The following is a 13055-nucleotide window of genomic DNA, read 5'->3' as shown; positions in this document are numbered from 1 at the left end:
CTGTCTGCCACATGTCTTGCCACAAAATGAAATGTACAGATTAGATGCTTTTTATATATATATATATATTTACTTATTTATTTATTTATTTATTGGTAGATATTTAATGTTGCATTAATTTTGACTGTTGAGCCTAAATTCCTAGTGAGATGTTAAGCTTATGATACTCGGGGCAACTTTTTGAGAAATGTTGCTGCCAACGGGCAACCAGATGAGACCGGGCCGACGACTGATCTAAAGTATATAGATAGACATTTGTTATTCACTCTCAATGTGAAAGTGCACATGCAACATTTCTCAAAGAAAGTTGCCCCGTGTATCCTCAGCCTAAGTCTATTGTTTACCATCCTGTTTTTATTCCATTCCATTATCCTTTTTTCCTGTCAATAATTCCACACTCTCTGGTCAGGTGATTTGTAACTGATCAATGTATCATCAAAACAAGAAAAGAAGGTTATCATAAACTGTATTAAATGTTCCATTGCTCTTCCCTAAATGTAGACTATTTGTAAAGGCTTCAAAATTCATATTTTGGCAGGATGCAATATTACATAAAAGTAAAAAAAAAAAAGGTAGTAACATAATTCTGTAAGAATGACAGTTTTGAATGACATTTAACATCCCACAGTAAATACAACATACCTCATGTCTTTTATTTTTTATTGTACAATTTCATCACTTTAGATCCCAGCCCTGCACAAACTGATGGATATTAATGCAAGTCACAAGTCTCAAATTAGGCCTATACAGGTGCATCTCAATAAATTAAAATGTCGTGGAAAAGTTAATTTATTTCAGTAATTCAACTCAAATTGTGAAATTTGTGTATTAAATTCAATGCACACAGACTGAGGTAGTTTAAGTCTTTGGTTCTTTTAATTGTGATGATTTTGGCTCTCAAGAAATTAGAATATGATGACATGCCAATCAGCTAATCAACTCAAAACAACTGCAAAGGTTTCCTGAGCCTTCAAAATGGTCTGTTTGGTTCACTAGGCTACACAATCATGGGGAAGACAATTACTGACACCCTCCACAAGGAGGATAAGCCACAAACATTCAATGCCGAAGAAGCTGGCTGTTCACAGAGTGCTGTATCCAAGCATGTTAACAGAAAGTTGTGTGGAAGAAAAAGATGCACAACCAACCAAGAGAACCACAGCTTTATGAGGATTGTCAAGCAAAAAGGATTCAAGAATTTGAGTGAACTTCACAAGGAATGGACTGAGGCTGGGGTCAACGCATCAAGAGCCACCACACACAGATGTGTCAAGGAATTTGGCTACAGTTGTCGTATTCCTCTTGTTAAACAACTGCTGAACCTAAGACAACGTCAGAGGCATCGTACCTGGGCTAAGGAGAAGAAGAACTGGACTGTTGCCCAGTGGTCCAAAGTCCTTTTTTCAGATGAGAGCAAGTTTTGTATTTCATTTGGAAAGCAAGGTCCTAGAGTCTGGAGGAAGGGTGGAGAACGCTCATAGCCCAAGTTGCTTGAAGTCCAGTGTTATGTTTCCACAGTCTGTGATGATTTGGGGTGCAATGTCATCTGCTTGTGTTGGTCCATTGTGTTTTCTGAAAACCAAAGTCACTGTACCCGTTTACCAGGAAATTTTGAAAGCACTTCATGCTTCCTTCTGCTGACCAGCTTTTTGAAGATGCTGATTTCATTTTCCAGCAGGATTTGGCACCTGCTCACACTGCCAAAAGCACCAAAAGTTGGTTAAATGACCATGGTGTTGGTGTGCTTGACTGGCCAGCAAACTCACCAGACCTGAGTCAGGAAAAAATGAGAAACGAGAGACCAAAAAATGCATTATCCACCTTCCATACCACCTCAGCAGTGCCACAAACTGATCACCTCCATGCCACGCCGAATTGAGGCAGTAATTAAAGCAAAAGGAGCCCCTACCAAGTATTGAGTACATGTACAATAAATAAACATACTTTCCAGAAGGCCAAACATTCCCCTAAAAAAGGTTTTTTTTTTATTTTTTTTTTATTTTTTTTTATTGCTCTTATGAAGTATTCTGATTTGTTGATTTTTGGTGGGTTTTTATTAAATGTGAGCCAAAATCATCACAATTAAAAGAACCAAAGACTTAAACTACTTCAGTCTGTGTGCATTGAATTTATTTAATACACGAGTTTCGCAATTTGAGTTTAATTACTGAAATGAACTTTTCAACGACATTCTAATTTATTGAGATGCACCTGTACATCCGACACACACACCTTCATTCATTTGGGGCATACTAGAGTCACTGCAAATTACCATATATAGATATATAGCCTACATATGTAGTGTAGTGTCTTTTTTTATGTTTTATTCGTCAAGGATTTTTTAATTGTTTTATTTTATGTAGGTACGTTTTTGTATTTATTTATGTAGCAAGTTATGTAAAATCTTTTTATCATTTTTTTTTTTATATTTTTTTTTATTTTTGCTTACTTTGTGGCACAGCAGACTCGTTTAGTAGCCCTCTGGATCAGTTCCTTAAGTGAGTCATTTGTTGATTCAGTAGATACTCTTGACAGATTCGTTTAGTTCATTCTGTTGATCATTCAAAATTTGGTGGTTTTTAAACGATTCATTTTGAAGGGTAAGTTAACAATGATTAGTCTCATTTTTATTCCTTTACTTAGGGCCTGTCCCCATACTGGACTCCTGCGGATGCGTGAGAGGTCAGACTCATCAGTGATAATTCTTATGCATTAGCTACAGTCTAGCACTAGATGTCAGCAATGTGCTGTACAGTTGATGTAAGGGTTGCTCTGTGATAGGTCAGCTGGCATAAGGATGTTTATTTTGGGCTCCTGGGGTGAAGGATCTAGTGTCAAATTATCACTTCTCTCATCAAGGGAAATGACTGAAGTGACTGATGCATGAAACCGTTTCATTCCTTGGCCAGTGCGCAACAAATGAATGTGCACATTAGAAAGATAATTGGTTTTGGTGTCATGCTAAATTGTGCTTTATTAGAGACAGCATCTGTTAGTCTGGATCTGTGTGAAGTACTTCTAACTTTTCAACTAGATTTTCTTCTTTCCTCTGACAATTTTTTAAGAGTTTAACAAATGTTTATCACATAATTTCTGTGACTGTATAAAAAACCATTTGATTGAAGTGAAATGTTGTTCATTCATATGAAACTGATTTAAAAATATGCTCAGTTGTGTTTCATAGTTGCATATGGAGAGGATACACACTCCAAGCCGAGTTCATTTATCATAATAACTCACCAGGGACTGATATAAAGGTTGCCCATTGTTTCCTCTCATACAGAGCAAGATGGGCATTTTTAATAGAGCCCAAGCATTGGAGGTGGACATAAATCTGAGACAGTATGTGACCTCTAGTAATATGTGGTTTTGTCTTCAGTCTTTGTGTTCTTTTCTGCAGCATGCTCCGGTTGATTGAGTCCATTTGCAATTTATTACAGCACTGGAAATTATAGGAATTTGTCCAGCTTTGGTACTCTTTGGCATCGCTGACAGTGCATGAAAGCGGAGCTGTAGTGCGTTGAGAAATGCATTCGAGATGCAGTTTAATTTTGCAAGAGCACATCCATCTGATTGGGGGTGGGAGGGAGTTCACAGATGTTGAAAGTAGTGGGCATGTATAGCTGTTTCACAAACCCAATGAAAGCGAGCATGAAATGTACCTCAAACTTTGATTTTTCTAGCTGTTTTTTGTTTTTGTTTACTTGATACAGAAATTAATAATAGTTAAACAACAAATGTGGCATTAACACATTCCTATTTATCAGAATCACACAGACGTTTATTTATTTTTTAATTTATTTTTTATAAGCTCTGACTGCTCCTCTTTTTGGGTGGCGAGAGGTGGTGCGTCGGTTTTTCTCAGCTTGGAGCTGGAGAAATTATAATTATGCTGCTCCAGATGGCTTGCATATTGTGTTGCTGTTGGAAAGAGCTTTCATCTTTATCGCACAATAAAATCATCTCGGTGAGCAGACGCGTCAAACTTAAAGACGCAGCCATTATAACATCTCTAGAGGTCTGCGCATTTCCTGCAGCCAGCCCTCTTCTTTCAAAGTGTAAAACGAGAGTGACACTGATGATGCTCGCAAGAAACTGAGAAACTGTGACTCCCGCTTACTGTTAATCCTGGCGGACAATGCCAAGAAAAGCCCAAGGGGGAAGATGTATGAGGTCTTTGTCCTTATCAGCTCAGCAGGCTCTCAGAGGGCAGAGCGGTTGTGGCGCCTCCAATGATCACTTGTGTTCACCGACCTGCCCTATTATCATGTGTGCTCGCTGATATAACAGTGACATCAATCTGCTGTGAACCAGGCCATACCTCTGCCAAGTTAAACAATCAAAGCCGTGCATAAGGTGCCCTGTGAATTCACACACCCATGCAAAAACACATGCCCACATATTTCTCTCTAGGGACGCTGGAGTTCATTTGGCAGGGAGCCTGTCGTGATCTATGCATGTCATTTTTCTCACCAACATGCTGTTCTGGGAGGTTTTACAGAGCTTACACTTTTTTGCTAAACATTTCGGCTCATTTCAGACTTTATCTGAGCACAGACCTACTACAGCATTTAGACATTCAAGTCCTTTTAAGCATCTGGTCACAAGGTAAGTCTGCATGAGCGATTTGCATCTAATACAAACATTATGTCCATTTTGAAGCAATATGTGGGTTTCTTTTTGCAGTAATACTCCTAATGCTCTTTTCAGTAGGATTATGACATAATTAAATCACTGACTTTGTGTGTTTTCAGGGATATGAAGCTGGTTGCAGGGTTAGCCGTGCTGTGGCTGTGGGTTGCGGAGGCCGTGGAAAACTGCCCCAGTGCTTGTAAATGCAGCCAGAAATCCAGTACGGAAAAGACTGAAGTCAATTGTCAAAAGAAGGTACTTGACAGCATCCCACCTAAACTCCCTCTGGACACATGGATCCTTAAAACTGATGAGGAGAGACTGCTAACTTTTTTAAGGAAGACATGTTCTTAGTACTAACCCTCATGATGAAATATAAAGGAACAAGAAAATATATGTAATAAATTAAACACTTCATAAATCATGGATCTTCATGTAGCCATATTCCACTGATTAATATTAGACAATATTAATGTTTTTACTGTGTTTTTGATCAATTAAATGTGGTCTTGGCATGTATATGAGAAGGGTTTTTCAAAACTTGACTCCAAATCTTTGAAAAGTAGTGTACATTAGTGTACAAAAACTTAAACCTGCACCAGCTTACTGTGGTTAGCTGGAATATTTGATCAGTTTATATGGGTTTTTTACTTTTCAGGTCATAAGGTCAGGAAACCAGCTAAAACCAGATAAACAATACATACAATAAATTACAATAATTATGGTAATTTGATGGTTAATGTGGTTACCATGGTAATTCTTCTTCACTGTTAGTCTGTTAGTTATTATTCCTGTCCCAGTGCTCAGATACAAACCTCTCACTTGGGCTAAAACCTGTGTAGTAATTTGTGAGGTATATTACAATATAGAATGGTCATTTAGGAGAGATATTCTCTTAAGTGAATAAGTAGGTTTTTACATCTGAAGAAAATGTAGATGATAGTCACCACAATGATGCTAGGTTGTTATAGATTTTTGCAAGGCCATTGCAAAGATATTTGAAATGGTTATTAGAGCATTAATAGGGTGCACTTTGTGGTTGCTAAGGAGTTGTTAGGGTATTTTTGGTGGCTGCTAGGTGCTTGCCTCAAAACTCAAAACTGTGTCAACACACCCTCAAGTCTCTTTGATATTCTGGTGTCTAGATATGGCTCCTCATTCAAAATCTGTGTAAATCAGCTGCAGAATTTTAGGTATTGTCTGTATAGAGTGTAGTGGTGCTGTCCACTTTTTCAGCTTCCAAAAGTATTTTTCCTTTAGGTTTCTCCCATAGGTTATTGATTAAAAACCACTTCCCCTATGGAGAAAAGGAATGGGATTTTTTCTTCTGGAACTCAACTGTTTCACTCTATTGTTTGTTTAAATTCCTTACCCAAAGTATATGTTTACTTCAACACCACTAATTAAACCCTCCTCTTTCGCTTCCTTTTGTTTCTTATTTTCAAGGTGAAAATTTACTGCAGGACCTCCCAGCCAACATCCTGCGCTCTGTCCCAAAAATCGAGAGTGTAAACTTAGAGCAAAACTCAATCAAATCAATACACCCTCAAGCATTTGCTGGTGCCCAGCGACTGATGCTTCTGAATCTGCAAGGAAACCGAATGTCCAAACTCCCAGAGAAGGGCTTCAAAGATCTCCTAAACCTACGCTTTCTCATGCTGGGCCAGAATCAGATAGCTACCCTGAAACCTAACATATTCATTGGCATGAGGAACCTCTCAGAGCTGGATCTGCCCCTGAACGCCCTTACTGCTCTCCCACCAAATGCATTTAAGCCTCTGATTGCCCTCAAAGTCCTGGATCTAGCCGTGAACCACATCCAAAACATCTCATCCAAAGCCTTTGTCGGACTTGAAGGACTGTTTTTTCTCAGTTTGGGCATCAACAAGCTGAATAATATCCAAGCTGGGACCTTTGCGCCCCTGATTGATCTTGAGATGCTGGTGCTAGACAACAATTTTCTCTCCACACTTACCGCAGCCACACTAGAATGTCTTTCCAACCTGCAGGAGCTCTATGTGAGAAAGAATGAAATTGAAAGTCTGCCAGCTGACGTTTTCCGCCACACACCTAAACTTTCTCACGTGGGCTTAAGTGGAAATCGACTTCATGCTATTGATGGAGACATGCTAGCCAACATGCAAGGTAAGAAGTAGGACTTTTAAAATCAGCTAGTATGTTGGTTGCCTGAATGACTAGTTAGCTAGCGGTTCTAAGGAAACTGAATGTTATTAGGCTAGTTTGAGGTCCCCCGTCCCTGTTCGGAATTGTTTCTTAGGGGGTGTTTACATAAGACATGCTTAGACCAGAAATGCTCAAACTATGAGCCAAAATTGGCCAGTAATGCCCTTTGATTTGGCCCACCATGTCATATCACAAAAAACAAATACGGAAATACGAAAAACACATGCAAGAATATCTTCTTTTTATTTTCTGTTTTTGTTTTATCTTTTTTTATTTGAAATGTAAAGAAATATAGTTGATTTTCTTATATTAATTTTAATAATATAGTTTGATTTTTGGCCCTCAACAGTAAACATTTTGAATAATTTTGAGCTAGATGGAGTGCAGTACATTTTTATCATTGAAACAACATCTTAAACTAATTAAATATATCAAATAAAAATAAACGGAAAATTCTAGATAACCTAATTATCATAATTGCTAGCAGAGAAGAGGATGTTAATTGTAATGACATCTCTGATTGATTCAGGTTTGAAGGAGGTGTTTCTGCATGACAGCCCATGGAAATGTGACTGCAGTATCAACTCGCTGGTACATTACATAGCCCAGACAAGGGCTAATCACTCTCCTCTGCGAAGACTTCAGTGCACTAGCCCAGAAAAGTTTCGTGATAGACCCATCTACCAGCTAAAATCTGATGAACTTCCCTGCAGGGCCTAGAAAATCCTCACGTCTGATATTATATCACAAACAACCTCCAAAAGTTGGGAACATGGTGTAATAACAGCGTGATACTTTCTGCAACTAAATGGTGATGCTTCATATAACTCCAACCCAATGACTTTGACAGGTTAGTGATAGAGCTGCTGTTCTGCAGATAGTTCTTAAAATTATTGAATCTATTTGATGTATACAGTATATACACAATAAACACATCTTGAAACTGCAAATGATTTTTTTGTTAGATGCAGGGAAGCTTAAAGGAAATAAATAGAGGTTAGAAAATCCCTCTGCTCAGAGACCGACTGCAAACTTCCAGCACCACCTGAGACTGAATTCCTCATCGGATTGTTACAGCTGAATAAGCTTCCTTTGAAATCATCACTCTGTCTCTAAATTCCACCCAGGGCGCTGAGGCTGCAGTCCCACATATAGGAGTGGGATCTTTTCAGATGCTGGGAAGGTGTTATTAAAGCAGGCTGCTAAAATTTATGCTTTGGTATTTTACATATTAAATATATGTATAATATAAAATAATACACACAAATACATAAGCTACAGTGTTTTTATAGTGTAATATAATGAAATGTCATAATATACTATAAAAACACTCAAGCATACAATGTTTCACACTCAGATGACTGTGGATATCTACTTCTAACTTTCAAACAAATCCAAATTACTGGTGCATTGTGCTTTTGTGCATAACAAGATACTCCTTTAACACCTAATTTCCCCCAGCGTTGCCATGGCAACCGTAGCTTATAGTAGGGAGCTCCTGCGGATGCTTTACCCCTCACTGCATCACCTCCTCAACCAGCTGTTACCAACTCAGTGTCCTCCAACCGTCTCACTTTCACTAGTAGATTTACAGTGACGAATTGGCATGATTCTGGCACCAAATAAACAGCTTTAAAACAGCTTACATTAATCATAGCTAGAGACACCCCCCCAACACTACATTTGTTAGAATTCCATAGATGATGGAGATTAATTGTTTGTGCTTGCTGTTTTAGTGCAGAGTTTTGTAGTATTGATGGGGTTTGTAAATTGACATTATGGCCATGCACACAATTGAGATAATAGTAATATAAGCTTTACTAACCATCCTAATTTATCACCTTGCATGGTTGTTACACACCTAAAAGGAAAGATGGATCTGTCCTTCCTTTCTTTTAGGACAGTATGACCTAGCTTTTATACTACCAAACATTTTTTACGCTCAAAACACAGGTCTGTTCAAGCTTTGCTAAACCTGATGAATGGATGGTGTTCTTTGGTGTTTAACCTTTTTAATATTTGAATATGATTAAGAAACTAATTTCAGCTCTTAATTAGAAGCCGACGATTTCAAAGGTACATCCTTTTAAGAATGAAAAGCTACACTTGCTTGCTGCTTTTTCTGTAAAAATTTAGGCAAAAGTGCAAGGGTTGCCAAAAGTGTCTTTAATATTGAGTCTTATTTCCTTATTTTCTAAGTGAAACATCCCCACAGCATGACACTGCTATCACAATGTTTCACCATAGATACGGTATTAGCCAGGTGTTAAGCCATTTTAGTCACAGTGTTCATTCAGGCTGAAGAGTTTATTATTTATTTCACCAGACCAGAGTTTATTATTTATTTCAACAGACCAGAGAATCTTTTCCAACAGGATCTTAGTCCATTAATTTCTGTTTGCCAAACTCCACTTGTTTGGTTGTTTTACGTCTTTATTTAAGAGTGAATTCCAGTTAAACATAATGACTTAATGATTAATGAAACCATATGCTGAGATAGTTTTCCTCCCGGTAGGTCCAGCAGGAGCTCTAACTGCCTATAGAGTGTCTAATTGAGTCCTAGGTCACCTTGTCTGCATTAGAACACATACACCCAACAGAAAAGTCATTTCCAAAAAGATGTTTTCTTTCCATCCGTGTTCCTTCAAGGTCAAAATCTGTACTTAACATAGAAACTTAACATAGAAAAGTACAAAACTGCCTGCATTTCCACTAGAGTTATGATGTACAATTTGTTTGAATGGGTTAAAGGAATATATATATTTATATATATGTGTGTATATATTATATATATATATATATATATATATATATATGTATATATATATATATATATATATAGATATATATATATATATATATATATATATATATATATATATATATATATGCAGGCAGTTTTGTACTTTTCTATGTTAAGTTTCTATGTTAAGTATAATATATATATATATATATATGTATGATTAATATATATTAATCTGTAATTTACTCACCCTCATGTCATTGCAAACCTGTATTATTTAATTTCTTATGTAAGAAGATATTTTGAGAAGTGTCTCTTTTTGGCAGTGAACACCAAAATTATTCAAAATATCTTCTTTTTTTTCTCCGACAGAAGAAATAAATCATACAAGTTTAGAATGACATGAGGGCTTTATTAAATGCTGACAGTTTTCTGTTTTGGGTGAACTATCACTTTAAGACTAAGCAATGTTACAGCATGTAATGAATAAATGCTAATTAAATAAGACACGGTTAATGTTAAAGCATAGTGTTTGTGTAAAAACAATTCTCAAAAGTCATGTTTTTGGCTCTAAAGTTTAAAATAAGAACTTTGGGGAACATATCACTGCCTTCATCATGAATACTGTTCCTTGAGGGGAAAAAATGTATTGTAGATACAGAGAAGTCTTTCATGGGTTGTGATGATTACAGCACAGTACAATACAACAGCAGCGTTCTTATGGATCAGCTGTTTGCAGAAAAAGACACTAGTTTTATTCATTAAAGAACACTGAATATTTTTTTCTGTTACAAGTATAATTTAAAAAAATCCACAATCATTAAAAGTAAAAAAAAAATTCTGGACAACATGTGGTCCACTTGACAATCCTGTTTCAAATCACTCTGAATAATGACCCCCCAAAACCTTAATACTGTCAAAAATTACCAAGGTGTTCTGATCAATGATGAATAAAGGCTTCACAGGTTCCCACCTCATGCAAGACCTTGTATTTCTTTGGGTTGAGTTTAATTTTATGCTTCTCTAACCAAACGTTAAGATCGTTCAATGTCTTAAGGAGTCCACCTCTGGGCATGTCATCCACATATTTCCAATGGCTTGTTACATCCTGAAGAGCACTGTTAATCAGAGCTAGAAAGATTATTGGCCCAAGTATAGTTCCTTGTGCAATGCCACATAAGGGATATACTCAATCAGAAAGACATCCATGATATCTCACCCTCTGGTGTTGGTTGGTCATGAAGCTACAAAGCCATAAGTATAAGGCTATGTCTCACTCCAAGATCAAGAAAGCATTGTATTGCTATCGTATGGTCAAGGGGATTCGAATGACTTGGCAAAATCTGTTGTAATTGATGTACACACTGAGCCCGATGCTGCATCACTAGCCTTATATAAAAAGTCCATTAGATTAAATAGATTATGAGTTGTAGAATAGTTCTGTCGACTGCCAAACTGCATGGGATCTAAGTTTGAGGAAATATCATTCAGAATCCATTGCTCAGCAAATTTCTCACAAATTTTTGAAAGATGGGATGTTAAGGAGATTGGTCTCAATTCCTGAATATTCGAAGGGCAAGATTTTGGTATGGGTACAACAGTAACCTCTTTCCATTTTCAAGGGACAACTCCTCCTCGAAAGGAGCTGTTTATGATTTCACAAATTGGATTGCTTCACATGCAAACTCCTTCAATATTTTTGGAGGGATCATGTCCGGACCAGGAGATTTGTAACAATTAACAGAAGACAATCTGTTGTACACATCCCATACTGAGGTAAAGAGAAAAACTGAGACACTTTAACAATCTTGGTGTTGATTGCATTAGCAATCAATGCAAAGTCTTTAGGATCAATTCCTGGAACCTTGATTCGGTCCACCTTTTCCTGAGATCTGCACATCAATTTAAATTTACTGTGCCAGACTCTAGGATTCCCTTTTAGCTCGCCTTCAATTTTAGAATTATAAAACCACTTTTCTTTGCACAATAATTCTTTTTGAATTTGATTTCTGTAAAGTTTGGTCAGGAAACTTGATTTTCCAGTCTTAAAAGCTAAGCTTTTTGTCTCCGATGGATTAAGCATTTGATCCTAGGAGTGATCCATGGCTTATCCGAAGGATAGATTTTTACTGTCTTCATAGGGAAATGGCTATCTATTTCAGGCAAAAAAGTACTATAAAAGGCATCGTTCTTTTCATTAGTACCAACTGCGTTCTTTACATCCTGCCATGATTGAGAAGTAATCCATCTCCCAAACGGAGATTTATTTTACGGCTAGAATCCCTCATAGGTCTTACCATCTGTTTAATGCACTGAGTTAATGACTATTATCTTAATTGTGCTTTAGGGCTCCACAAGACACAATTATGGTCACTTGAACTGATGGGGGTAAGAATTTCAGGTTTCATTGTTTTCATATTTGTGATGATCAGGAATTATGTTGCTTAAGTGTTATTTTGAACTACTTGGCAGAGATTGTCGTCCAGAAAAGTATCCTGAACTTTGAGGTGATTAAAGTCTCCAAGAATTGTAAGTCCAATGTCTGGGTACAGAGTGAGGAGCAAATCGGATGAGGCTATTAAATGAGTTCATCCTGATGTGGTGACTGTGGTGGTGAATACACCACACACATAGCGATAGTGGATATATGCCATGAAAGTCTTGGAGGTCTCAGCTTTATCTACAGACATTCAAGGTGATCTGGAAAACTAATGCAAGTCAAGGGATATGGAGGACTTTCTCTGATGTACAATGCTACTCCTCCACCTCTTTGTGCAGTTCGGGATTTGAAAAAGAAGTGTATCCATCGATACCCAATAATTTCTCAGGAATGTTGGGTGTAAACCAGGTTTCTGAAATTGTTGCCACATCCACATGGTTTTCACCAGGATCGTAAGAAACTCATTAATCTTATTTATAAGATATCTGCTGTTTCCCTTACGAAACTGGTGTTTATTCAAGTGTGCTATTAGTATAATTCTTTTAAACTAAAAATAGGGAAGTATGCTTTTAGTTTACTTTTTATGTACTTCTCAGAAATGGGCTTTATTTACTCCTCAGAAATATACTTAAAATGACATTTAAGTATACTTGACTTATACTTACAAAAAGTCTAAATATATTTGAGCTATACTTGTGCTCCTAGAATTCGTGTTTTCATTATTATACAGTAGAGGGCACTAGTATACATCTTCTGTACAGAATTTCCAAAAAAAAAAAAAAAAAAAAAAAAAACCACAAGTGAAGAAGAAAAAGAAACAACAAATAGTAACACATTCAATCTAATACGATCATCTGACATGAAACAGCATCAAAACTGTAATGTTATGGAATTAAATGTCAACCGATGAAGAGGTAATAATTACAATCAAGCTTTGGGGTGTTAATCAACTCCATCTACGTTTTGATTATCATTCTGAATCCAATTCATAGTCTTTTTTCAGCTTTTTGTTCAAAATTTTATTTCTTCATTTTTTATGAAACTTACTCACATTAA

At 36.8% G+C, this 13055-nt stretch overlaps 1 protein-coding gene across 2 annotated transcripts; it reads left to right on the top strand.

The window, feature by feature from the left end:
* The first annotated feature begins 3862 nt into the window (after positions 1–3862).
* LOC122149011 (leucine-rich repeat-containing protein 15-like) lies at positions 3863–9444 on the top strand. 2 transcript variants are annotated; one of them, XR_006162793.1, is made up of 3 exons: positions 3863–4608; positions 4755–4887; positions 6079–9444. XR_006162793.1 is itself a non-coding variant. In XM_042778019.1 (2 exons), exon 2 carries the CDS (start codon positions 6207–6209, stop codon positions 6786–6788), a length of 582 nt encoding a protein of 193 aa, XP_042633953.1. In that variant the 5' UTR covers positions 3863–4887; positions 6079–6206; the 3' UTR covers positions 6789–9444. The 2 variants fall into 2 exon arrangements, 1 of the variants encoding a protein (XP_042633953.1); XM_042778019.1 differs by having other exon boundaries at positions 3863–4887.
* Positions 9445–13055: the final 3611 nt, after the last annotated feature.

This window comes from Cyprinus carpio, chromosome A20 (assembly GCF_018340385.1).
Source record: "Cyprinus carpio isolate SPL01 chromosome A20, ASM1834038v1, whole genome shotgun sequence".
Classification (NCBI taxonomy): Eukaryota; Metazoa; Chordata; class Actinopteri; order Cypriniformes; family Cyprinidae; genus Cyprinus; species Cyprinus carpio.
This window is presented reverse-complemented; position numbering and strand designations above follow the sequence as displayed.